This window comes from Drosophila willistoni, chromosome 3R, assembly GCF_018902025.1.
Source record: "Drosophila willistoni isolate 14030-0811.24 chromosome 3R, UCI_dwil_1.1, whole genome shotgun sequence".
NCBI classification, from domain to species: Eukaryota; Metazoa; Arthropoda; class Insecta; order Diptera; family Drosophilidae; genus Drosophila; species Drosophila willistoni.
Window position 1 is genome coordinate 24,606,778 of NC_061086.1, and position 27,256 is coordinate 24,634,033.

The 27,256-nt window shown below is 40.6% G+C and overlaps 6 protein-coding genes across 9 annotated transcripts; 4 read left to right on the forward strand and 2 right to left on the reverse strand.

The window, feature by feature from the left end:
• The first annotated feature begins 590 nt into the window (after positions 1-590).
• On the forward strand, positions 591-6,119 carry LOC6648211. The gene is made up of 4 exons (XM_002069958.4): positions 591-2,023; positions 2,088-2,327; positions 5,560-5,697; positions 5,770-6,119. The coding sequence occupies exons 1-4, from the start codon at positions 778-780 to the stop codon at positions 6,048-6,050; spliced, it is 1,905 nt and encodes a 634-aa protein (XP_002069994.2). The 5' UTR covers positions 591-777; the 3' UTR covers positions 6,051-6,119.
• Positions 2,409-8,068, reverse strand: LOC6648210 (protein NASP homolog). Of its 2 annotated transcripts, none has more exons than XM_002069957.4 (5): positions 7,908-8,068; positions 4,096-4,455; positions 3,411-4,012; positions 3,070-3,347; positions 2,409-3,009 (listed from the first exon to the last, which is right to left on the reverse strand). In XM_002069957.4, the coding sequence occupies exons 2-5, from the start codon at positions 4,413-4,415 to the stop codon at positions 2,716-2,718; spliced, it is 1,494 nt and encodes a 497-aa protein (XP_002069993.1). In that variant the 5' UTR covers positions 4,416-4,455; positions 7,908-8,068; the 3' UTR covers positions 2,409-2,715. The 2 variants fall into 2 exon arrangements, with proteins under 2 accessions (XP_002069993.1, XP_046869609.1); XM_047013653.1 differs by having other exon boundaries at positions 8,017-8,058.
• A 721-nt stretch (positions 8,069-8,789) lies between these two features.
• LOC6647834 (PP2C-like domain-containing protein CG9801) lies at positions 8,790-20,128 on the forward strand. Of its 2 annotated transcripts, XM_023178557.2 has the most exons (3): positions 8,790-8,806; positions 17,032-17,372; positions 17,434-20,128. In XM_023178557.2, the coding sequence occupies exons 2-3, from the start codon at positions 17,221-17,223 to the stop codon at positions 19,526-19,528; spliced, it is 2,247 nt and encodes a 748-aa protein (XP_023034325.1). In that variant the 5' UTR covers positions 8,790-8,806; positions 17,032-17,220; the 3' UTR covers positions 19,529-20,128. The 2 variants fall into 2 exon arrangements, with proteins under 2 accessions (XP_023034325.1, XP_002069991.1); XM_002069955.4 differs by lacking the exon at positions 8,790-8,806 and having other exon boundaries at positions 16,827-17,372.
• LOC6647833 (VPS35 endosomal protein sorting factor-like) lies at positions 19,466-23,770 on the reverse strand. 2 transcript variants are annotated; one of them, XM_023178554.2, is made up of 12 exons: positions 23,671-23,770; positions 23,520-23,613; positions 23,336-23,452; positions 23,097-23,271; positions 22,386-23,041; positions 22,149-22,315; positions 21,812-22,094; positions 21,446-21,756; positions 20,743-21,383; positions 20,415-20,683; positions 20,239-20,353; positions 19,466-19,524 (listed from the first exon to the last, which is right to left on the reverse strand). In XM_023178554.2, the coding sequence occupies exons 1-11, from the start codon at positions 23,685-23,687 to the stop codon at positions 20,246-20,248; spliced, it is 2,838 nt and encodes a 945-aa protein (XP_023034322.1). In that variant the 5' UTR covers positions 23,688-23,770; the 3' UTR covers positions 19,466-19,524; positions 20,239-20,245. The 2 variants fall into 2 exon arrangements, with proteins under 2 accessions (XP_023034322.1, XP_002069990.1); XM_002069954.4 differs by lacking the exon at positions 19,466-19,524 and having other exon boundaries at positions 19,901-20,353.
• Positions 23,771-23,798: 28 nt separating this feature from the next.
• On the forward strand, positions 23,799-25,625 carry LOC6647832 (transcription factor Ouib). Its single transcript, XM_002069953.4, has 4 exons — positions 23,799-24,038; positions 24,104-24,882; positions 24,954-25,199; positions 25,257-25,625. Exons 1-4 carry the CDS (start codon positions 23,898-23,900, stop codon positions 25,411-25,413), a joined length of 1,323 nt encoding a protein of 440 aa, XP_002069989.1. The 5' UTR covers positions 23,799-23,897; the 3' UTR covers positions 25,414-25,625.
• A 151-nt stretch (positions 25,626-25,776) lies between these two features.
• On the forward strand, positions 25,777-27,236 carry LOC6647831 (transcription factor Ouib). Its single transcript, XM_002069952.4, has 4 exons — positions 25,777-25,968; positions 26,053-26,654; positions 26,722-26,967; positions 27,028-27,236. The coding sequence occupies exons 1-4, from the start codon at positions 25,855-25,857 to the stop codon at positions 27,143-27,145; spliced, it is 1,080 nt and encodes a 359-aa protein (XP_002069988.3). The 5' UTR covers positions 25,777-25,854; the 3' UTR covers positions 27,146-27,236.
• The last annotated feature ends 20 nt before the right edge of the window (positions 27,237-27,256 follow it).

Consider the following 27,256-nt stretch of genomic DNA (forward strand, 5'->3'; position numbering starts at 1 on the left):
TAGTTCTATATGTATTGATTTTTCACTCACACATTATGATTTTACTAACGGCACTTTTTAAGCACATTTGCTACAATTTGTCTCACCTTTCTAATAATATCTACAATGGCGGATGTAGGGATGTAAAATGGGATAAAAATTTACCTTCTAAAGAACTATAAATAAGTACTTTTGAAAGTTCTTTATAGTTCTTGTGCAAAGAAAAAATGTATTGCCTACTTAAAGGGGTAAATTTTCCTAGTTTCATATCTCTGGGTCCGCCTTTAATACTCGTACTGTCTCTGTCCTTTGCTCTCTTTGTTCGAACTCTTTTCGAAACTCATGTTGTACATTTGTTTTCTCTACTTTCTTTTCTTTTCCTTTTTGATATAGCTTCAAGCTAACAAAAAACGTAGTCAAAAGATAACTTCAAGATAAACAAGAACAACAACAACAATAACAACAACAACTACATCAAATTAAACAACAACAACAACAACCAAATACAATAACAACAATAGCAAACAACAACAAAAGCCGCTAGTAGAAATTTATTTTTTGAATTGTGGCACCACAAAGAAAAACCATATAATATAAAACAAAAACTCAAAAAAAAAAAAAAAAACAAAGCAAAAAAGTTACATTTTGCATAGTAGACTCTTAGGCGCCGCACACAAAAAGCAAAAACAAAACAACAACAACAACATCCATCTGACATCACATCGCCAACCACCCTCCACCACGAACCACATGAGCCTAAACAAGATCAAGAAGCGAGACTCGAGTGACTTATGACTGATGCGCTCCAAGTCAAAGGGGGCTGGGGCCGCGGGCGGGGGCGGTGGCCATCATGCCAGCGGGAGCCGTTACAAGGTGACGGCCCAACGCTGTGCGGTGCCAGAAGTGAACATCACGTCGCCAACGAGCGGCGTTAGCCATCCTCGTCATGAGATCACCTTTCAAGTCCAGAACAATGCTCAAGCTCAAGCCAAACACTTTGCTCTGCTACGCAGTCGATCACAGCCGACGTCTAATACGATTTTCTCGCCAGGCTTTGGCGTTGGCAACGCCACTCTGGTCGAGGAGGAGGATTTCAGCTTGACAGCGGCGGCAGCCGGTGGAAGTAAGAGCGTCCTGCAGCGCCAGGAGGAGCACGAGGAAATCGAACCGGACCAGAAGCATCCCCTGGACACCTCGGACCCAGGTGAACCTCCCAACGAGCTGACCCCCCTGGTGGAGGAGCCCAGTGACGCCGCCCTTGTCCAGTCATCCGCAATCACAGCATCCAGCACAACAACGACCAATCGATATAGCCACAACTCAAAGACCACACGATCCTGGCCAGTCATTTATCGCAATCCCCATCACTGTGACTACGAGGCACTCTACGTCCAGCAGCAGCAGCAGCCCCAACAGAACTTGCAGTCCTTTAAACAGAACTGCTACTCAAATCAATTCAAGCAGTCGATCGTCTACTCCAGCAGCAATGAGGATTTGCCACCTCCGTCTGGGGGGGAACAGGTAACCGAACCGCGTCAAACCACATGCTATTATTTCGCCCCAAGCCGGCATAATAGTATTTATGAGCATCCCTCCTCTGTGGTCGGAGGTTCCTTGCAATTTGAATCTGCCGCCACAACTGCAGCTGCTGCAGCCGCCGTTGAGAGCCTGAGACGGAGTAATAGTATTCTACTGCGTCAGAACAGTTGTGCCAAGGTCATTCAACGACGGGGCAGTGGGAGTGGCGCAGGTTCCCCAACTTCACTTGGCTCACACATGGAAGGACTCGGCATGGGCAGTGCTGCTGGAGCCAGTGCCTGCTGTTCCAGCTGCTGTATGGGCCCCCCTCCGGTGCTTTTCCTTTTTGTGACTCTGCTGATGACAACGAGTGCCACGGCCATGTTGTGTGCCGCGATTATGACTGACCATTGGGAGCATGTTACGTGGGATCGAAATAGTTTGGACCGCTATTCGAATCGATCAGGATTGCATTTGGAATGGCTGCTGGACGAACAAGTGGCCATGCTTAAGCCCGACAAAAGGGGTATGGTTTTGACTTCTCACTTTTAAAACTACCTAGAACTTGTATCCTTTTATTTTCTTTTCAGCCGATCATCGATTTCGCCGTGATTCAGTATTCTTGGTGCCGATGCATGGTGGAATTTGGACACTGTGCATAGACTTGAACATGCAGCAGCTACAGGAACTGCGACGCAATCCCAAATTTCCGCGTGGGGCACCACCATGCGTTAACTATTTGGCCGGTTCCATGGAGAATGCACGCGGGGAGGAACAGCGAAACGATTGGCAGCACAGTGAGTCACAGGTCACACTGCAGCCGCATCTGAGTACGTATTAAGGGGTGCAAGCCTTGATCCTTGATCCATTTAATCCTCCTCCCTTGATTGGCAATTAGTTTTAATCCACAATTTTTGAGGCAATTCCCGTACGTTTATTGTTTAACGCTTTCTTCCGGTTATAATTCCTCCTTACTTTTCTTTTTTTATCTTCTTTTTTAATATGAAAACATTTCTCATTTTTTTATGATACGCACTTAGCACTAAATTGTGATTGTGATCTTACAGACTTATAGAGATTGTTGTAGAAAATAGCAAAAAACAGAAATAGCATAAATAATTGGATAGAAATGTTGTGTGTGTGTTGTTTGTATGTGTGTGAATTTAAGTATCCGATATATGTGTGTGTGTGAGTGTTTAACTGGAATGTTTGTTTTCTCTAAACCGCTGGCCGCTTGGCCGGAGAGCACAAGGCTTCCGCCTCTGAGCTGGGCTCTTCGGGCTTCTTGCGTTTGATCAGATGCGTTATATCTGTGGGCTTGGTCGAGCTGCTGCTAATGGCCGACGATGAAGCAGCACTTGTCGCTGCTGCTGCTGCACCCGACGACGAAGAAAACGAACTTGATGCTCCATTGGTAGACGAGGACGTAGAAGAAGTTGCAGCTGCCTCACCATTGCCGCTACTCATGGGCTTTATGTAGCTATCCAAAGCGGCACGTACTTCAGCGATAGTCTATAAAATTACAAAAATTTCTTACTTTAAATTCCCATTAAAATTCTCATGGATTCTTACCTGTGCTTGCATCTCTTCGATCTCTTGAATCTTGGCAAGTATCTCTTGCTTCGTTTCTTCCAAATCGAGCATATTATTCTTTTCACGTTCAGTGGGTTCCTCTTTGCTCTTTATTTCCCCAATTTCCTCTTCGATCAGGGCACTAGAATTACGCAAGGCAGTGGCACCTTCCTTATTCAGCTGCTGCATAAGATAGGTTAAGCCAATTTTGTAATGCAATTCGGCTAGGGCACGACGATTCTGAGTGGGCAATTCGGCGTGAATTTTCAACGCTTTCTCTGTGTGGCAAAATCGATGAGTTAGATGGTCTCATTTATGCAGTTGCAGTGACTTGTACTTACCATAATCCTCCCGTGCCGCATCTAAGATGCCATTCTCAAACTCAATATTAGCCAATTCCGTTTGGACTTCAGCCAAATAGCTAAGACCACTGAGCCCTTGACGAGAAAAGATTTTGGCTGCCGCCTCCAATATTTCCCATGCCAATTGAAGACTTCCGCTGACACCCTCCTCAGCCTCGGCCTCATCCTCCATCTGTTCATCTTCTATATCCAAGTTGGGTGTAGCGGCACCGTTACTGGTGCTAGCCGCTGCCTCACCATTCGAAGTGCTTGGACGCTCGTCATCATTGCTAGATGGTCCTCCATTGCTGCTGCTCACTTCATCGACTCCGGTTGGTGGCTTCTTGGTAGCAGTTTCTGATTTGGGTAGCTCGGCATCTCCTGTGGAATCAGCTTCATCTGAACCCGATCCCTCTTTGATGCTCTCCAACTTTTTCTTGTCATTTGTGCTTGCGGCTCCATTTGACTTGGACTCCTCCGATTTTTCCTCGTCGTCGGCATCATCCATATCCTCATCATCGTCATCCTCATTGCCCGCCTCATCAGGCACATCAATCACTTTGTTCTCATCGAGAGCCATGGCAATTAACGACTTGGCATATCTGTGTAAGACGTAAAAGTTATTATATATCGTATGTGAATCATCAAATTGTACTCCGCCCCCGTCATTTTAATAATTACTCACAACAAAAGCGGTTGTCCCAATTCGTTAGCCAACTCGCCGTAGACCTCCTCGTATATCTGGCACACCTGGCTCAACTCATCGGCCGCCTCATCATAGCTTTTCACGAGAAAGTTACGAGATCCTTGACTGAATAGCTCCTTAGCTTTCAGAATTTTCTCGGCTCTGTCTTGTTCGGAATTGCCGGTTCCTTCTGTCTCCAAGACACCATTATCAGGTGTGGTGTCCGGAGTAGCAGCAACAGGATCTACGCTTTTCTTAATAGGTTCATCAGATGCATCGGCAGCTCCCGCTGTTACAATAGCTTCAGCTTCAGCGGACATTTCAAATATCTTTCTCTCTTTCCAGTAAAATGAGTGTGATCTGTGGACGATAAGATTAGGATATGTATGAGTGAATATGTTTTTGTATTTATGCTTATTAAATTTTTGATTTTTTAATGGTAACCACTTCTTTAGTGAATCCCACCAGCCCCAATCCCACGTTCACCCTCACTAAACACTATGTAGGTTGTACCCTAGACGTCACTTTTGATGTATGTAGACCGGACCACTAAAAATGGCCACTGTTTTTCTTTACCTAATGCCGTATTGCTTTTTTCACGCCAACACCTCACCGCATCTCTTAGTTTCTGTGGCTCACCATGATTCAGTTGCGCATTCATCTGGCTTAAAATTTGTAAGCTCCAAGCTGTCGCACATTTCACAAGTCATTACCACAAATCCCATTTCTGTGCGCGACCGCAAATCCTTTGAGCGCATATCACAGATAAAAATGAACAAAAAGGACACAAAAAACGGAATGTACATATTGTATGTATGTCCTTGCCATTGTATGTAGTATAATGTAATTACCACCAGCAACTAGCCAAGACTTTTGCACCGTTCCCCTACATCATACATCGATGGGACAGACCGACCAAACGACCGACTAGCAGATGAAACATGTTCATGTCGAGAGTTTCTGTTGCAAGAGGCACGCAAAAAAAGAAGGAAAGGAGAAAGGAAAATAGGTCACCGTGTGGCATGTCTCGTTCATTTATTCCTCACCTGACTCCCACCGTCGAGGCAATGGCCACTTTAGTTTTCGTTTTTTTATTGTGTGCGCTGGGCCACATGAGATTTAATTGCCGTTGTCTCTGGCAGAGAGTCTATTGGGTAATTGGTTTCACGGGTGTTAGGATTGTGGGTATTCTATGGCAGTTGACCGGATGTGAAATTAACTAAGCTCTTCGGGACCATGACCACCACAGCTTTAGACTTTGAGGATACCATTTTTGTTGCACAAATACCGTGTGATTCATTTGCTTTTCCGCACTCTGCTTGTCAATCATTCTTCAACATAAGCTTAGCTTGGCTTCAATCAATCTAACCTGGTGATATTTCCCATGTACACTGAATCCTTAAAAATTCTTCTGTAAGGCATAGGACAAGACTGATTTTTATTGTGTGTGTTTAATTCCGATAGGAATGCAGAATCTCTCCATATCCTGCTCATTGGTATGCCTCATTATTTTGGGAAGTGCGGCATTGGTCGGAGCTTTTGGAGTATGCCAAAGGCAGATCAGCGCCATTTTGATCACAGGAGTAATGTATCTCCTTGCTGGTAAGTGTTGGTCACGAACTTCATCATGGGAACTTGGATTTTATCACTCTCTCTCTTAATATTTGTGAATAGCATTGTTTGCCCTGTTTACGCTTATGATCATCCATTTTAAGCGACAGCAGGGACGCCCCATGCTGGACAGCGATTACGATGGCACTGTGGATGGCATAGTGGCGCGTCCTGGCGGCGTTGCGATAATGGCCAAACCCCTCTTGGGAGCACGCATTTTCCTTACTTCATGGAGTCTGGATTTGGGATGGGGTGGAGTCGTACTGTGCGCCATTACTTCGGTACTCTGGATCCTTCTGTCAAAGATCATGCGCTACAATCCGTTTTCGGCTCTCATGATTTAGCTAAACGCCCTGCCGCTCGGCGGCGGTTTCGGATATGCCAGCTACGGAAGCTATGGCAGTACTACTAGCTCAAGTAATGGTAGCTCTAGTTTCTTACTGGCAGCCGCTACATCGTCGACGCGGCAAGCGGAGCATCGGGGTAAGGGCAAATACATCCTTTGAGCCGTGTCCCCAGTCTCCTTTCTTCTGTTTTATTGTTATTTCACTACATTTCGATTCCCCTCCTCCCCTACTCCTCTCTCTGTACGATGATTTCTCTTACGATATGTACATTTAGTTAGCAATGTTGGGGAAATGAACCAAAAATGCGAAAACAACATACACAAAACTAAATAAATTGCCTTGTTCTTATACTATATTATACACTTACTTAAATTATACAATATGTACTTATATACCTATGTATTATTAATTAATTTACATATTACAATTTACCTTAATGTAAATTCAATTTACAATCTTTTTGTATAAATACAAACATACATATACAACATATTCGACAATTTCTACACTGAATTACACAACAAACCAATCTAACTATTGCTATAGCAAATCTAAGAAATTACCTATTGAGGCTTTTGCTTTTGGAGCGCTTTCTAGTAACAACAATTTTACTTGCCTAGTAAATTTATTTAAACAAATCAAATATTGCAAATAAAAAACAAAAAAAGAAAAGCAGAAGACAAGAAAATCGTTGTACAGTTGTGCACGATAACCTATAGCAGATGTATCAATTAGATCAAAATGGAAGTGAAGAAGTGGAAAAAGGTTTACAAAACAAAGTTCTATTATATTGGAGTTAGAAAGCATATGCTTAAAGTTTAAACAAAAACGGAAAATCAACAAGTGTATTTTTATGCAAACGCTTTGCCTTATATAGAAAACAAAAAACAAAACAGAAAACAAAACCAAAGAAAATTGTAAAAAAAATTAAAACAAAATGACAAAATGAAAAATTGTTCTTATTTTCGCAGTGGTTATTAATAAACATTTACCGTTGAAATGTGTTTTTACAAAGAATTGTATGAATATGACAAATTTTGAGAGCAACGCAAAAGGTTCAATAACATTTGTTCCCACTGCCGGTGCTGCGTCTGCAGCCGTGGAATGAACAAAAATTAAACAAACATGCAAATGAACTCACAAATAATGAGAATTTTACACAAAATAACAGAGAATGCGGGGACTCTTCCACGATACGATGTTGGTGGGGGGGAAGCAACATCGAAGATCAATGCCTAACTGTATGCAGAATGCATGTTCCACCGCAACATTGGTGTATTTGTGGGTCCTTCAGTGTGGGTGTTTTTGTTTGCCCGCGCTTAAAACAATTAAAAGATTCGTTCACAATAACATAAAAAACAGTTAAGATTACAAAACAACGCAAAAAGGTTCATTCACCTGTGCGAGTGCGTTTATTATCTATCATCACTCAAGGAGTTTATGCGTTAGCCAAATTCCTAATCTACGTACTTGAGTGACAATCACAATCTCGTTGGTACTTATTGTCCATTTTTGCAAACTCGCTACTTCACAAATTTCGCAGGGCATAAACATGATTGCCCGCCATTCGCCCGCGCCAACAAACACCAATACTGATACCGGCAACGCAATTTGGCCATTTATAAACTAAAAGCAAATAAACCACAACACGTTTCACATGTTTCTGTTTGTTTTTTATAGCGAAACTGAAAATGCGACAATTAATTAATGTTTCGCACATACAAAACACACCAGCGCAACAGCAACAACACCAACAAGCGGCGGGCCAACAAAATGAAATTCGCAAATTCGCGTGTACATGCGTATGTGTGTATGTGCAGGCATTTTGCCATCAAAGACCATTCGGCCACTTACTTTTTATATACTTCTTGTTGTCTGCTCTCAAAGCAATGATTGAAAAAATAGTAAGATCCTTTAAAATACGCACAATAAACACAAAAAATTTATAAATTATTGCTATTACCAATAAAAATTCGCGAAAAACGACCGCGAGCGCGCAATACGAGGAGAAACAGAGATGGCAAAAAATTTGAAATCGATGTATCGGATATTTACAAATATCGATATTTTCCCACCCCGGTGGCGCTCTCTAGCGAGTTAATGAGAGCACTATGTTTGCTAGGTGGCGCTTGACACAATAGTGGTTTTTTGGTATTGTTGTTGTTTTATTGTGGCGAACGTTCAATTTTTACGGCGAATGTTAAGCGAGCGAATTCGGTTGAGAGCGCCACCGAGCGTCAAATGAGAGTTGTGGCGGGGGCGGGAATTGTTATGGTTTTGTTTTATTAGGTATCTGGTAACATTGATGTGCATTGATCTGGCAGCACTAGTGCTTTTGGAGCATTGTTATTGTTTTGTTTTCAAAGTGAGCGGTTGTGTTGGTGTTTCGCGGTCGCCAAAATTGCGAGTTAAATTATAAAAGTGGAAATAAAAATAATAAATAATATACAACATTGATAATTCATTTTATTTTATTATTATTTATGTTTGGGTAACGTTTATGTGAGTGAACAAGGTGACTAGAAGCAAATTAGTGAAGCTTTTAATTGGCAAGTGAGCAGCAAATGTCAAGTGAAATTCGAAAGTTATTGTGATAAACTAAAAACAACCACCTTACCTTGGACTGTTAAATATTTATACACAAAAGCGTCGCTGCCGCCCACCACCCACCACCAACACAAACAAAACTGTGGCGCCAACATAATACATATACATACATACATATGTAGAAGAAGAAACAACAACAAATTACGGTACGTGAGTTTAATTTTTATGCTAAGCATTTCCTTGTTTTATTGATTTTCGAATGGTTTTTTTTTTGTCGCCTTTTTGGCTCGATTGTATCATGTGGATTTCTTTTCTTTATCGTGATATTGGATGGGGGGTTTTGGGGGGTCTGATTCACCTGCTTTTTTACAGTACGGGGGACAGCTGCAAACTCTCAGCTGCGGCTGCTGTGACGCGCAACAACAACAACAAAACCACCGTGAGCTTTTTTAAATGTTGTTGCCATAACCGGTTGTTGTGGTTTATCTTTCGGTCTCTCAAAAACTGTGTTAAATTTGTTTTCCTTGTTGCCATTCGCCTTCTTCTTCTTCTCATTACTATTGTTTTTGTCGCAGTTATCTGTTAATGAAACTAACTAATATGCGTGCCAACAATTGCAAATTACTTAAGTTATTTCCATCCACTGGTCATTGCCCACAGTGGGAGGATTGCCCAAAACTTGACTTCATCTTTTTAGAATTTATTATTCTCAAATCAATTTAAATGATTCATTCGCAATTTCACCAAATTTTGGATGATTCGGCCAAAATTGTTTTGCCCCTCGACATTTTGCCTGTCAGTTTGATGAAATAGTTGCTCCTCCACCCACATAACAAAGTTTCGACAATTCCGTAATGCAGCAGGCAATTTTCGTTTTTTTTTTTTTTGTTGGTTTGCCTGCAGACACCCTGGGACTCGGTGGATGGCCAGAACAAGCTGATGTCCTGACATAAGCCTCTCGGCACACGCTCCAAGGATAAAATGGTAAACATGCTAGAAAATCGATTTTGGGGGAGGGATATGTATGTACATATGTCCGAATGTAGATATATCTGCATATTCGTCTAGGTATTTATATATAGATTACATGATGCCACAAATAAATTCAGTTGACTGCGGCAAATATTAAATTGAACAAGAGAATTGGAAATGGATTGTGTAAAAATGGCTTATATAAAGGAACGACTTTAACTACAAAACTTTATGTTACTTTAAAACAGGGTTCTTAGTCCCTTATTTGTCGTTAATTCCACTGACTTTTCCTTTAAAGATCTCAATTATGAAATGTTTAATATATCAGAATGCCTCTTCAGTCTATGCGGCGCCAAATGAAACCCGTTGGAATTCAATCACTTTCGTTTTGTTGCCAAAGAAACAACAAGAACAAAAACATTTGCAGCGTTTGTTTGAACGATGTAGTCACATTTGTGGAATGTTTGCTATTTCCCCCGTCCCTGCTGCTGAGGACGACAGTCGTCTGGGCTCCATATGGCATTGGAGAGGGGAGGATGGATGCTACTGTACATGGGTTGTTGTCTAGACTCTAAAGGAGTCTACTACCCACTCTCACCCCAAAACACATTGTTGGAATAGAGCCTTTGTTGTCTCGATGTGGTTTTTATGATGTTGTTTGTCCATGTAGTGGGTTTGTTTGCTCTGCCAAGAAGAGATCTTTATTCACAATGCATTAGTTGGTTAGAAAGTTTTCAAAAACTATGTTGTTTTCATTCAATTGGCATATCGATTTACAATGTTTTTTAATTTTTTTTTGGTTAATTACGACAATTTAAGGACAATTCGTAGTTGTTCTGATAAATTTTAAATCTGATCCGGACTTTATTAATCAAACTTTTGCCATAGGAAATCAATAATTAGCCAGACCTTCAATTCAATCAAAAGAAGTGAATAAATAAACATTTCTCAAATTAATGACCACAAAAAAGACAGACACAAAGAATAAAGTTCATTGAAATTGGAAGCGAAGCAGTTTCAAGTCGCCACATGCCGACCCTGTCTCCAATAAGTAGTCAGCCAAAGCCAAAGCCAAACGAATTGGAAAAAGCCAAGTCGGCGCCTATGACTAACCGACAAAGAAACAGTAGAAAGAAGAATAAAATTCAAATTAATACTACATTAAATGGGGGGAGGGTCGGTAAAATGGTTATTTTAACCCAGTACCTGTCATACAGCGAAATAAAAAGGAGCCGTTGACCGTTAGTGGAAAGACATTTAACACCAGACAAAGGAAGGCCAGTTGGAAGGGGAGCCAGAGGGTGGGCAGCAAGAAAAGTGGCTTGTTGGTTTTCAATTGCTGGTGGCTATCTTGGAGTTTGTCTCTTTGTCTGAGAGTTCTTTGGCCCGGGCCTTGACTCCATTTCGGTTTCTCTGCTCTCTTTGTCTTTGTCATTATTATTAACATTTAATTTTGATACGTCAAGTTGTCTGACTCATTCTTGTGCTCGCTCTCTAAACAGAGTCTCTGGAGTTGACTGCATTTGAGTAGCTGTCTTGGCTTATTTGGTATGCCGCAGACGGAGCCAAGACGTTAGCTAAACCTTAACTCCAACGCCAACTCCAATCTTTGGCATCCGGTTGTTGTTGTTGTTGTTTTGAGGTTTCACACTTAATTTATTCATGTAGGATTTAGACGTACTGTAATGGTAATGGGACTCTATTCTCTACAGGTCCTCCCAAGTATAAACGACAGCAGCTGTCACTACCTGGGCCTGGCTCGAAGCGATTTTAATTTGTCTATTAACATTATGCAAAGCGTGTTTGTCTGCTGGAGTGGCAAATGATGGCCGATCCCAACAGAATTCCAACATTATACGGTTTCCAAAGGATTTTGTTTTAACTTTTTGACCAAAGTTCCCTGTTTTGTTGACTGTAATATTAAACTTATGAATTTATAAAATTTGAAAATGAATTTTTCTAAAAGTTGCCCGATAACTCGAAATTATCAAACCAATTTCACTATTAGCTCGCCATTGGAGTTCTCATAATCAATAAATAAGTCAATAGGCATTGAATGGCCACTCCCCGAACATTTACCCTCAAAAACAAGCAGCCAAATAGTTTGCCTTGCTCCACATTTTAGTTTATTGTTGTGGTGTTTTCTATTCTATTCCACACTTACTGAAACAAGTTCCTTGAAGAGCTTCTGTTTTGGGGCCAAGTAGCGCGACCTAAAAGCCCATGGAGTGGGCACGCCACATGCAAACGGAAACGGAACCCCCATTTCTCGAAGGGGGATTTCGGCTAAGCTTCTTGTGCGAGGCATAAAACAAAAAGAAGGAGCATTGCATGTGAAAGTGCACTTTTGACACACTAACTTCTCCATCTCCAAGCAATTTCGATATGCCCTGTGCCATGTACAAAGGGTGAAGGCAGCTGCGTGGGGATTTAAAGTCCCCCATTACAGCGAATAGTTGCAACAGGAAGTAGCGCGTACGATGTACCACGCAACAAAATCAACCAATCATAATCACAATCATGCAACATCCATCTTCTTTGCCATTTTACTCACTCAAATGTCAATTAAATGGGCAATTTAAGAAACATACGAACTAGAACTCACCCCAAACTCGAAATGGACACGCAAATCCCAGCAACATGTCGTTGACCCCAAAAAAACAGACTGGGGATGGGAAACTCGTTCCCTATTCTTGGTGTTTGTTCGTTGAACAATTTTTAATTACTTTCGTTGTCAATATTTAATAATGGCATTGCGGGCGGTCGCTTAGGGAAAACCTTTATTTATGCAGCTGACAGCTTGGTTTTATGTAATTTTTTCTGTTTTATGCTTATGGAAATGCTTTTTACATAATAAAACTCAACTCCAATCAATCAGGAGACGATAATACATAGGATTATATACGGGGTCCCTTATAGTCTAAAGAAACTCCCTTTTAAAATTCTAAAGTCTTTGATTTGAACCCACCACCCACTCATTCATGTCCTCGATCTTTATGGCCTTCAACTTTTCATTCAGTGAATTTCACTTTTCTCACTTTTATTTGACTTTTATCTTGTTGGCCCTTACCGAAATGTACTTGACATATGCTAAGACCACCGAAACCCAAACCATTCATTTACACTTTGCTCCTCCGCCTCCCTTCCTCGCTGCATTTACCTTGAGATTTTGAGATGACATACAGCATAATCTGTCGGCAACTTGTTGTCACCCAACAACATTGTGTTACAGTTGCTTTTCAATGTTTTGAAGTAGCGCAACCAAAGCCAGGCTCGGCTCGGCTCAGTTCCCTTTTGTGTTTCTTCTGCCCAGACTTGTTTGTTGACTTTGGATTCAGCACGTCTCTTGGTCTCTCGGCCTCTTGGTCGTGGTCGTGGTCTTGGTTTTGGTCTTTTTCATTGCATGGCATTAAATAAACACAATTTTTTATGCACAAAAGCAAAACAAACGTTAAAGAATCTGGTTGAAACAAGGTTGTGATACTTATACCACTGGCGTGAAATTCGGGGGCGAAATAGAAAAGTGAAAAACCCCCTGCCAAAGAGCGCCACTGGCACACACACATATATGAATACTCTTTTAGAGTGCATAGAGGCAGTGGACGGGTTCGTAGACATAGCACTGCTCCACATCTAATTAACCCAGAAGTAAACAAATAAATTTTTCATTCAATTAACAGGAAATGCGGCTAAAGGCATTTTTTCTGTTTTCCGTCTATTTATGTATTTTTATTTCGCGAAATTTTCAAATAAATCAATTTACACCAACGTTTCGTGGATCAGGGACTTGAGGGCGCAGGGCCGTAATCTCATGCGGTGAGACCCTGCGTGGCAGCTCTATAAATACCAGGTCATATGAGTATCTATGTATATACACATAAGAACATACATACTAGTTGGAAAACGAACACAATTCGTTTATTTTCAGCCTTTTTATTTACCTTTTCTACATGTATATGTATGTATTCGAGTATACACAAAGTTGGGCTAATTTCAAGCTAATAAAATTGATATTTATAATATAAACCCAGAGAGCTCCATCTGGAGGAAATGTGTGTGTGTGTGTGTGTTCAAATCTATTTCGTTCATCATGCATGATGAGTTTCGAGTGTTGAAAATTTTTATGGGGCTCCATCTAAACCGCTGCTAAATGAAAGTGTCGATTGATTGTGGCGCACGTAACGATGTTTTGTGAACGGGTCGGGTATCGGCTAAATGGATCGTCATGGAGTGTCGTTCTGAGGGTGTGTTGATGGTGTCACGATGCATTGATTAAATAAAAAATGAGATTACGGCAATAAAATTTTCTAGGAACCCCATGGCCAAATCTTCTTACAGCATGGAAAGCATCTTCAGTTGGCCTAGACCATGATTTGAGACCAATTATGATATCCAATTTAGATTGCCTTGACATTAAATGACCTTTGCTATGAGTTAACAAATGGTCGATCAAGGCAAATGTCACTTATCCAATCAATTGACAGATCGTAACTCGTCAATCAATCAATGTCAAACGATATACATAGATGCGAGCTGTACAAGAGTGGGTAAAAGCAACAACTTACCAACTTACTTCACTAAGTAATTTGAAATACACATATATAAAGTAATAAAAATCAGCCTGACTGTGAGATCAAGAACTGATTTGTAGCTATTTTTACCACACCCGCATGTCTCACATGCATTAAATTCAAATTAACCCAAATTACCAATATAGCAAATCGAAATGTAAGGGGAAGAGAGAGCCAATGAAGCGTACACAACGCGCAAGACACAAATACGTAGAGATCAATCAATCTGCATCCCAGCAGACAACAATTCAATTGTCCACAATATCTATACATACATATGTAAATGCATCCACTTTAATGGATCAGAGATTAAAGAGAAGAGATAACTTCAACCACAAAAGCTCACTGGAGGCATTCAATTGCACGATGATTGTTGTTGAGCCACAAGTATTTTGCGTTATTTTACCCTGTAGCTAAAACCACGGATTGGGTATATTCCTTTATTTTTCAAATTCAAGGGCCTGATTTCACTTAATTTTAGAAAATTAGATGCTCAAGTCGACAAAACTGGAATATTTGACCTATCTAGACTTCTAGATAGATCGTTGTTCATTTTTTATACTGCTACTTGGTGTAGAGTATTTCAACGACTTGAATAATTTTTTCATTGCCTCTGCTCCAATTTATCCAGCACCTGGTAAGGCACATCATGATAATAATCATCATCTTCAACTGGCATCACTTGACACACAAAAGGCGGTTAAATGAATCCCATTTCATATTTACAACATAATAGTATAGGAAGAATAATGAATGTGTGTAGATTCATGTCATTCTTCTGGTAATTGAAGCAAAGACTTAAGTCACGTGTCCATTAAATTGAACACAAAGCCAGCCAGCGCTTTGATAAGTAAAACACGTGGCTTGTTTATGTGGCTAATAAATGTAACTTAAGCTGCTGGTTCGCTTGAATGGATTTTCGCTCCATCATATAAATATAAAATGTTTGAGTTGGCAAATGGGTAGGTACTATCTCGTTATGCTTGATTTTTGGATGCTCTGATCAAAATTTGGCTGTTGTCGAGATGATCACTTATATTAATCGTTTTGTGTCCGTCTAAAAGTATTTTTGACTTGCACTTGAGCCCAATTGTTCCTCTATTAAATTGCAGTTAATCCACTATATATTAATCAAAACTTAAAAATAACAGTAAGTATAATATTATGGTTTATTGCTTATGGTTAAAATTACAGTTTTGTTTTTTTTCCTAATTATGTAATTTATATTTAGCAATACCTTTTTCCCTAACGACACCAAACTTTTTCATAAAAAAATTAAAAAAATACAAGGGAAATCCCGATCACCCTTAATATAACCGAATTATATCCACTTTTCGGTTTTTTGGTTTTTTAATTTTTTTCCAGGTCCAAGAGTCTAAAAATCGTGGGACTGATATTTTCTGAAAAGGTCCTTTTTCAGCTCTTCGAAGGAGATTCCAGAAGCGTAAACGTGCTCTAAATGGCAGAATTGTGTAAAAGAAATTATTATTTGTTATCAATTTAAATTTAAAGCCAAGATACATATGTTTTAATTTAATTTTTTACTAAATAAAAATATGTCTATATAAAAAAATATGTCTTTCTTCAAATTAAACATTCATTGCTTACTTACTTAATCAAACGGCCCCAAAAAGTATGCAATACATTTATTCTATATAACAAAATTAGCCGACCGTTAAATTTAAATTAACTGCCCAGATAAGTATGCAACACATTTTGAAAACTTTAAAGCCAATCCACCTTCTATGCATTTCTGTTCGCCTGGTAGTTTATATTTTCCCGCATTACGAATTTTGCAGTTAAAAATGCCACAAATTTTGATAAAGTTTTATTTAATTCACGTATTATGCATTTCTGATCGCCTGGATCGACTAAATAAATTTTCAAAATTGTTAGTATACTTTTTTAGGCAGGTTATCTTTTGAATTTATAACGACAAAATTCGTACTGTAGAAAATTGAAATACCAGGCCAACAGAAATGCATAGAAGGGTGACGGACTTTAAAGTTTACAAAATGTGTTGCATACTTATTTGGGCCGTTAATTTAAATTTAATAGTCGACGAATCTTGTTTGAAAACAATGTACATACATATGAAAATTTAAAAAAAACAAATTTATTGACATCTTTCGCTGAAAATAAATTTTTCTAATAAAAAGACTTATTGTCTAATTAGAAATAAATTATATAAAAACTGTATCTTGGCTTATTATTAAAATTAATAACATGAAATATATTACAAAAAATGATTTCTTTTACACAACTCTGCCATTTAAAGGACGATTACGATGCCCTTTGGCACCCTGGAATTTTCATTGCCGAAAGGGACATTTTTCATATAATACATGGCCTACATCTTTAGGCCATGCAGGACATCCTAGAAAACCATGTCGTTTCGTTCTGCGGCAAGATTTATGGATTTCCTCTGCCAAACGCTGTCCATATATACGAAGACAATCTGCACATAAAAATATCTCAATATCCTTCCCAAAATGTCAAACAAGTCACAAAAACCTTATTCTATAACTCAGTCATTTAAAGAACGATCTGAACCTTTAACCATATTGTAGGCCTTGTTGATTGGAAATGACAGACAAGTCCTTAAAGGTTTCTTTTTTTTTTAAGCCCCATTAAAGATGTTTGCCTTCTTTTTTTTTTGAGCAGAGTACCCAAATGAGAAACTGACCGTGGTGTTTTGTATGGTTGAGCCTTAAGGCTATTTCCAGGAACATCCTTTTATAAGCCAAAGTGAAAGGGGTGACTGCTTTGGTTTAGAGGGCGCTTTTGCAGTTGCGTCTGCCATTTCCCGTTTCTTGACGCCTCATTAAAGTGCATAATTTATTAATAATTAAATTAAGCTCTCAATGAAACTCCGTTTCTGTTTACAGGCCCTGAAGCAGAAGCAGCAGCAGCAGCTGGTGGGGATCCCACAACAATTGAGGTTGATGACGAGGTGAACGAACTGAAGAACTGTGCATCAACCCGACCAGCTATCGCTTAAACAATTAGAAGAGAGAGAATCTAATTAAAAAGTCAAGCACAGAAGTTGCGGGTGAACAGACGAGGAGGAGCACAAGATGCCTTCCCTGCGTCAAAAGGTCACCACATATTTTCGTCAATTAAGTTTTATAGCGGAGCCTCGCGATGGTCGCCGACGTGGTGGTGGTGCTGGGGATCAAAGTCATTCCGTAGATGACGATGGCAATTTCATAATTAAATATTTAGAAGGGTAAGTACTTTGGCAATCGCATCCATAACCCTGAGGATTAATATGACACACTCTTTCATAGGCGTATGCAGCGACAGTTTGTAGATGGACCCGAGATCTACAATGGTCAAAATCCCACTGACATGCCTGTCCTAAAGCTAGACGGCTATCCCGCCGGTTCATGCTCTATTATAGCCGCCTGCACTGGACCCGATGAAGGTCTAACTGGGATTAAGCGTTCTAAATTGCATTTGAGTGCCAGCTATGCGGATGACATCGATTTCATAGACACTCAACAGGAGAATGACGACTGCTATGGAGTACGCAAAAGCACACCAGTTAATTCGGCCCAGAATTCTACAAGGCTGAGTAATAAATTCGCTCGTCCTCAAACTGGAGCTGGTGGCGTCGGCAGTGGTGGTGCTGCTTCACGAAGGCAGAGCAATTCTGATGCATCAAGCACCCAGGCTGCAGGTAACGCCATGCCGGGCATGCGATCTCGTAAGAACTCCAAAAGCAGCATAGCCAATCTGGCGGCAGCCACAGAGCAAACTAGCAAACCGCCGACCACCATTGTGGTTAGCATGGTGAGCTCAAGCAGTTCTAGCCGCACCCAAGATCAGAATAATAGAAACCTGATAAATGCCAAGACTGAAGCCACAACGGATTCACATCCCAATGCGGAACGGGAACGCCTTCTCCGGGAGGCGGTGAGCAATCAAGGCAGTGCGTCTCTAACTCAATCCCAGCCGCAGTCATCTCCCACGGTGGCTGGTGTACACAATTGGCAAATGGATGCCGACTTTGCCTTTGGCATCTCCGTCTCTCTATACGAAAATAATATGCTGACCAAGGAACCCATCGGAAGTCCCATTGCCGATTGCTTTGGGCTGGTTGTTCGAGGCGATTCCGCGGTCATGGCCATGGCAGATGGCGTCAATTGGGGGGATGGAGCTAGACTGGCTGCCCGTTCCGCTGTACATGGATGCCTTGATTATTTGGATCGGGCCTTGTTTGGCGAGTCTCTGGAATGCCGTGCCACCACAACGCAGGAGGTGTTTGTCAGTCTACTTCGCAGTCTTTGGGAAGGACACGGTTGCATCTTGGAAGTAGGAGGCGCCCTGTCCACTTTAACCATTGCTGTGGTTCTTCCGCTGGACGGAGCAAAGGGCAAGTATGTAGTCTGCTCCTGCAATGTGGGTGACTCTCTGGGCTATGTGTACTCCAAGAAGCATGGTGTGCGCGAACTGACCCAAGCCTCCCATGATATTAGTTCGATGAGGGATATGCGCGATGCCCTCGGAGCTCTCGGTCCCGCCGACGGCAACAAGCCGGAACTAAGCAATCTCACTTTCTCGATGAGCTGCATAGATAGTGGCGACATTGTGTTTCTCACTTCGGACGGCATCAGTGACAATTTTGATCCCGTGGTGGGTAAATTCGCCGAGGCATGGACGCCCGATGTCAAAATGCAAACGACAAATGCCAAAATCAATTTGGCTCCAAAGCGCCAAAACAAAAGTGCATCGGCCATCTATGCACGATTGCAGCACCCATCGACGCCGCCAACGCGTCCGGCTCGTGAAACAAAAGCCGGAAGTCCTCCAAACACGGCACCCAGTCGTCCTAAATATATGCGCTCTCAGACTCTAATAGAGCCGCGGCAGGGCTTAGGCTCCGCTCTGCCACCACCTGTGATGCACAAGCAGCGCATTCCAAAGTCTGCCTCGGGATTGCCGCTGGTGACTGGACCCCAGAGGCACGCGTTGACTCTTTATAGATTGGAGGATCTGCTCAGCTATGGCATCAATGGCACCTTTTCACCATGTGTTTCCGCTCGCAGACTTTGCCATCTCCTTATCGATTTTGTCCGTATGATAACCTCCGCCAGACGCAAGACCCTTGAACAGCGGGAGCTCTTCTACAAACTGGCCACTGGTCCGGATGGCGTTAAGAAAGAAGTGCAGTTAAATCGCATGCAACATAGAGCAGCTCGCAAGCGGATTGTAGATAGCAGCGCCTTTACTGCCTTGCCCGGCAAGTTGGATCACGCCACAGTATTGGCCTATACGGTAGGAGGAGGATGTGACCCATCACCTGCGACTGAATCTGAATCTGACTCTGCCGCTCTTTCACCTGTGCTACAATCCAAGGAGTTCAAAGAGACCAATTTCTAGATTACAGAGAAAAAAAGAGTCGTATAAGGAATCTGCAAATGCAACATAAAATCCAAAGACTACGAAATTGAAAATCCTTCACCATTTCTATCTAAAGAAAAATATTTCATCACATACATTAATACATCTACCTAATTATATATACATATACATATATATATTTATATATTCCCACTTATATTCTACTTACTATTTTTGGATTAGCTTTCTTTAAGTTAATTGTTGATTTAATAATTCATATTTTTTGTTTTCGCTTTTGTCAGCCATAGTTTTATAGCCATTTATTTTATATAAAATGCAAAAAGACGCAAATGCCTCAAATGTTTTAAACACTACCAAAAAAAAAAAAAGATTAAATGAAAGCAAATGTAATTAATATTTTTACACCTATATGTAAAAAAAAACGAAGATAAATGTAACTTTATTTTAGATGATTAGTCTTTGACTTTCAGGTAGGCAACTTTGTGTAATCGTCTTACCACACGCACAGCTTGAATTGCTACTAGGTAAAGGTGGGCTGTGACTAAAGAGGGCCTAAGCAATTTATCAATTTCCAAATAAACGCAAACTCAAAAAACTTGTGCTTTTACAAGCACTATATAACTTATGTGTCCTTTGATTACACTGGGAGAGGTAATAGGGAGGAGTTCAAGATATCCTAAGCATATGGAATGTGCACAGAGTGGAGAGAAACCTCGACGATGCCTTACCAAGTCTTTAGTTGTTGCGCATGCGTAGCAGCAACTTGGCCAAAACATTAGCACGTTGGGGCGATGAGTCTTTGATCAGTTTGTAAACATATTCCACATTGCGTAATGTTTGCGGCTGGGAAAACAAAAAAAAACTTTAGCGTAAATAAATATTGATTGTAACAAAAAATACATACAATTGTCTTCACATCCAGTTGAGTATGATTTTTGTTGGCCAAAAACCAGAGATTAAGGGCCAACTGAAAGATTGTTTCCTTTTCCAAGTCTGCATACCGGACAATACGTAGAAATAGATCCAATGAGATTTCGGATTGCGAACGCTGCTGCTGAGCCAAGCCCAAGGATTTTAGTTGCATAAGAATAGAGTCCACAACCTGGCAACAGAGATGGTTAATCTCGTTTATAAACTTGGGGTCATGTCCATATAAAGCATCATTGGAAACCACTAAAAAGGATATTAAAGTTGTAACATAATACGAACATATAATATCATCTCTTACTCACCTCCATCTATGTGATAGGGAAATCTCTCAAGGCTCTGCGCATAAAGCATGTCTAAGGCGTTTAAATAGATAATACTCGGAGCCGTGCTGTTGGCGTTGAAATTGCGCCTGCCCACTACATCTAATAGCAAACGCAGAAAATATAACACTCCTTGCTCCGGGCTATCCGGAACTACAATCAAAGTGGCTAACATATTGCAGAGATATGACACAAGATACCGTTCTAGACTTCGTGGCTTGCCATCCAAATCAACGATTGCCGCTGGCAAATCGTTTACCAAATCCAATGCGGCCTCAAAACAGGCATCGGCCTGTCCCAGACAGAGATAATGCAAGGCTAGCTGACCACACAGCAAATACAAATCCATTTGCTGCTGCACAGACGAGATGCTCGGAATAGTTATGAAGCAATAGGCAATGCAGGCTTTGACAAAGCCCGTGGATTTGGATCGGCTACGTTTGGCCAACTTGCAGGCAGCATGAACTAATTTTACATAGACAGCATCCAGATTGCCAAAATTGCCCCTGGCCTCCACATAGAAGCTAAGCTGTTGCTCGAGATCGTGGCCAAAATGGACCTTATGAATAAACACGTTAATGAGTTGTGAAATCTGACGACGCTCATCCTCTACGGTAAGGGCACTGCAATAACAAATAGAGAGCGTTAGAATCTGTATTAGAGGGGTATTCTCAACTGGACTCACTTGACAGAGTCATTTAGAATTTTTCCAAGATACATAAGGGCATTGTTGACCACCGGATCGGAAGAGTGTTCCTCACTGTTTTGTTTGTAGTAATTCAGAATGGTTTTGCACACCTCCACCCGGACAGATTCATTGTGGAATAGATCGACATAGGGTAGAAAGTTTGGCTGGATTAGCAGTAACTCTATGTTGCCATAGTTTTGCATAATCTTAGAAAGAATTAACTGAAGTTGGGCATAGTGCTTTTCATAGGCCTTGCCCAGGCACATACGACCATTGAGTTCACCCAACAAGCGATTCACCTCGTGGATCTGAAATATAAATAAATGAAATAGACTCAACCGTCTAAACGATCTGTGATCTCACCGTAAAGTACTGGGCCACAAAGACGGCCCAAGTTTCTACGCAATTGATGTATTCATTGGGATCGGTCAGCTTATTGATGGTTTCGAATGCTGCTTTCAGAAACAAAGCTCGCTGCTCTTGCAATGGGGCACAGCTGCTGACACAGCTACCCAAAGATCGCAGTAGTTGAGATTTGGACACTCCTTGAGTCTCGCAGTTGTTGATCACTTCTATGAAATCCAAGGCATTGGCAGCTATAAATTCCGGCTTCAAGGAGTTGAGGATGGACATGAAAATGGCTCCACTGAAAGTAAAGAGGTTAAGTATGCTGCTTGTAAAAATACGTGAATTTATTTACTTGTTCTTTAGTTTTTTACATTCCTGGACGATTTCCTGTGCATGTAAATCAGTTTTGTGTACTAAGCAGAGAAGCATATAGTCGATTGCCGGGGCATAAAGCTGCAAGTACGACGTAGCTGTTATGATTTCGGGATGTAGATTGAAGCGTGAAACATAACGAAAAATCTACCACATATATATGTAAAGAGCATTATTAGTAATAGTATTCGTGGAAATCACTTTTTTGTATACATACCTGAGGATAGATTATGAACAAATCTGCAAAGTTCTCCTTAATAAAAGTTCTATCTGGTGTCACAGGCACGCCCACTCGCACCAAATAGCAGCGGGCATAGATAGAAACCAAGGGATCGGCTATACCTCTTAATTGACGGGTTAGTCGTTGCAACAATTTCGTGTAATTCCTTTTTTCCGTCGGAAGGAACTCATAGCACCTGAAAATGGCCATTTCCAAATACAATCTAGGCAATAACTCTCTAATCGAGGCGATCTTGTAAAACCAGTTTTGGCAAGTGTCTCGTGCTGCTTCACGCTCCCGTTCTAACGACGCTGCGGAGATGCCAATACCACCATTGCACTTGGCACGCAGTCGATCATAAACCAACTTTCCGAAAGCATCCAATATATCTGTGATAAGGACATACTGGCTGGGGTAAAACTGGAGCACCGTAGTGTAGGCCAGCATTTTAGCACACTGAATTGCTATTTTTAGGGCCTTAACGCGCTGGTCGCTATGCCACGATTGTATAAGTTCCTGTTTTAGTTGCTCAAAACGTTGGATATACTCCTGTTGAGTGAGGTCCATCATATGACGCATGCTGCAGTCATCAAAATGATCCAATTGCTCCAGACGGTACTTAACCTTATCGGCCACAACGGTCTGTGCTTTGACTGTAACAAACGAAGATCATAAATTTCAGCCTTTCAGTCAACACAAAAACCTTACTGTTCTCTCCGATGCCCTCCGAGCTAGAGGAGGAGGAAACTAGAAAACTTGTGGACAGAGACAACTTCTCATTCGTGTTGAATCGGTTTAAAATACCCAGCCGACGACTGCTCCATTGCAGGGTATTATCCTCCGGCTCAATTCGATCACGCTCACGGCGCTTTGTCTTTAGCTCCTGTTGCATACAGTATATTAAATAACTGTTATTTTCATAAAAAATTAACTAATGCGCCACTTACATATTCATTGGAGATTTTACTATCACTTAGCTCCAACTCTTGTTGGCGAGCAAATTGAGTGAGTGGATCAGTTCCCTCTAGAGCCAAACTCAAAGGCTTGCTCTTGCTGTCTTGCATCTTAATATATAAACAAAATATCTGTTAATATCATATTTGATAATGCAAATATCCATCTCATACTTACGGGTGTTGCCAACTCACGTTTGAGCGGATGTTCCTGAACAAATATAGCTGGCAAGTGGTTTTTGCACACTTCATAGCTGCGCGGCATGCACACCCTACATAGAAAAATACAATTAATCGCAAATAAACTTATTAAGGGCATAAAAACATACCATTCCAAACTCGTCATTGTGTATTTTATCAAAATTGCAAGGGAGGTCCGTAGAGTTGCAATCTTTACGATTCAAACAGCAAGGGGAGTCTCGGAAAGTAATCGATAGATGTTAGTTATCGATTAACTCTGGCCACACTGTGCGTACAGCTGACAAGCGACGCGTTTAATTTTCCATACTTTTGTCGAAAAAAAAAAAAGAAACATTGAATTTGCTTGGAAATAATAATGTCAAAAGCAACCTTAAAGCAGTACCGCAACACTTGCCGTGTTTGTGGCAAGTACGCGAGCATAAAAAGATCACCAAAATTGTTTGACTGGAACAATACCAAACTTATTGACAACATTGAGACGCTCACGGGAATTAGGGTAAATATCAAACATTAAAATGACGGTTTGTATAATAATTTGTTGTGATTTTTGTTGGTGTGTAGCTGGAGAACTATAGCTGCCTTCCGGATCTTATATGTGAATGCTGCAATATCGAATTGGCTGGAGCCATTAAGCTGCGGGAACGATGCATTTTGGCGCAAAGAGAATTGTTGATGGGGCTTTCACAAGAGCAGTGCGAAACCATTTCTCCACAGTACAGGGCCACCATTTTGGGTGGAGTATTGGATGACGAGACGTCTCAGCTTCAGGAACAGCAGCTAGAAGACGAGGAAAAATGCGAAGAGGAAGAGCTGGATCACAATGAAATCATTCTGAAAGAAGAAGTTGTCGATGTGAAGATAATTGATAAAGATGAGTTCGATAATGAGTTTCTGGAGGTGAACGAAGTTGGCGACATAATCGAAGGAGATATGAGCGTTGTGACCACCGAAGAAATTATCCAGGATCCCGAAGACGATGCAAATTCAATAATTGAAGAGGCGGAGTACGAATATATGACGGCCGACGAATTGGATGTAGCTGAGACGGAGGCTTCAGTGGATCAAATCATTGTCGCCGATTCTACGGATGCATATGTCTACGATTCGGACGATGAAGTTGCCGTATTGGATAATGTCTTGGACGACGAGTATGAACATGAAAACAGTGTGGTGAAGAAGTCTAGTTTACCGCCTAAGCCTAAAATTAAGCCTGACGATCCGCGAAGAAGAGGCGCTGGAGGATTATATATATGCGACCAATGCGGAAACCATGTCAAGGGTCGAATGGCCTTCGAACTGCATTGTCGTCGGCATCGTGGTGACAAGCAATTTGCATGCGAGTATGTTGAGAATTATCTTTCTTTAGCCGCGTATTAATTAACTTGATTTAATTACTGCGTTATTTATACAGGATCTGTGCGAATCGTTTTTGTACCACATCGGAACTAAAACGTCATATGCGCAAGCACACTGGAGAGCGACCATTTGCCTGTCAGTACTGTGGACGATGCTTCACCGACTACACCACTCGCGTTAAGCACGAAAGAACCCACACCAATGAACGACCTTATGCTTGTGGAACGTGCGGCAAAGCATTCACAACAGGATACATACTAAAGAACCACATGCTCATACATTCCGGCGAGCGAGCGTATAGGTAAGTAGGATTATCTCCCAGTCGTAGGTCAATTTTAAACATTTGGTATTTTTCTAGATGCGAGTTGTGTGACAAGTCCTTTATGTTGCCAACCCATCTTAGCACTCATTTCCGCTCAGGAGTTCATAAGCGTCATGTAGAAAAGGCTGAAATGGAGCAAAAACTGGAACTTAAAATGGAAATGGATGACGACCATTTACAGATTCAAGATTAATTGAACTAAGAATAAAAAGGAAAATACAAGAGTTAATGATAAGATTAATTTAAAATATGCAAACAATACAAAATTCTTCCATGAGTGCAAAAAACCAAACATAAATGGCACGAATATAAACGACAAAAAATGTGAATGCACGTTCGGAAAATAATTATTTAGCATATAGTAATATTAATTGTGCAAAATAAAAATAATTATACATATATACACACTTAAATTGTTTGATTAATAACTGCCAAAAAAGATTCAGATTTGAAAAACAACATTTGAATTTTCAACATCGCGATTTAACAAGACGTGTAAACATTGTCCGTAGTATTGGACAATGCCAGTTGTCTACCACACTATGTTGTACAACACTCAAATTGTTTATACCAAACATAAACATTAATCAATCGAAAGAACTAAACATAAACAAATTATTGAGTTTTAGCAAATATGAATCTCTGTCGATTATGTTGCAGCTATGCAAGCAGCAAGCAGTGTTTAAGACTTTTTGATAGTCGCAACCAAAAAGTACTGGAAAATATTAAAACATTAATGGGTATCCTGGTAAGATCAAAGAGTTGTTAGATTCAAAATTTGCTAGTCTCATCTCGGATAATATTTGAAAACTAATCGTTTCAATCATTCTAGTTGGAAAACTTCATGGGTATGCCTGAAATAATCTGCCAAGACTGTGAGATGAAAATTCAAAGGATAACCCATTTCCGAAATAGTTGCATTGAGGCCCAAATACAGCTAATGGAGAGTTTGAATTCAGAACAACTGAAACTGATACCTGAAAATTATAAGATTTGTATACTGAATTCGTCGACTTCACCGAAGCATCATTGTATCATAGAATCTTACGAAGATCTAAAAGAGGACATAGTGGTCGAAGAAAAGTCAGCCATTATAACTGAGGAACTTGTCGCAGAGGATAGTAAAACCGGTGAAGAGTTAAAGTTTCATATTAAGTTCAACAACGAAAGGCCTGAAGGCAAAACCATTGACGAGGTCCAAATAGAAGAGGCCGATTTAATTAGTATAGACGATTTGGTTTACCAAAGTGAGGAAGAGTTTCAAATGATAGATGAGGACCCCACCGAAAATGTAAAATCGAAGGAGAAACTTGATCGAACTAGTTTGAGCAAATCGGTGTTCATTTGTGAAGAATGTGGAAATCATATAAGTGGACGGAAGGCCTTCGACTTGCATTGCCGTAGACATCGTGGAGAAAAACAGTTTGAGTGCGAGTAAGAAAGCTATTAATGTACTTTATTTGGTGCTTTTGCTTTAAAACGTGTTTACCTATTTATTTAGAATCTGCCAGAAAGCATTTTGCACCACATCAGAGGTGAAGAGGCATATGCGAAAACATACTGGGGAGCGTCCATTTGAATGTAATTTCTGCAACCGTCGATTTACGGACTACAGCACCCGTAGAAACCACGAAAGAACCCACACAAATGAACGTCCTTATGTGTGTCCGGATTGTGGCAAAGCCTTTACCACTGCCTACATACTCAAGAATCACATGCTAGTTCATTCCGGGAAGAGAGACTTTCGGTATGTTAAAACATTTTCACGATTTATTTCTTTTCCTTTTCTAAACTTTTATATTTCTAGATGCAATCTGTGTAATAAATCCTTTCTTCGGGACACTCATCTCACTACACATTACCGGTCACATATGCATAAGCGCAATTTGGACTTAGAGCGACTCAAAATCGGCGTATCCTGTTGAGCCATTAAACATAAGAATTATAAATTAAGGTCTTAATGCTAGAAACAATCAACCATTATTAAATAAACAAGACATTGTGTATTTAAAAGTATTAATTTTAACCTATCGATG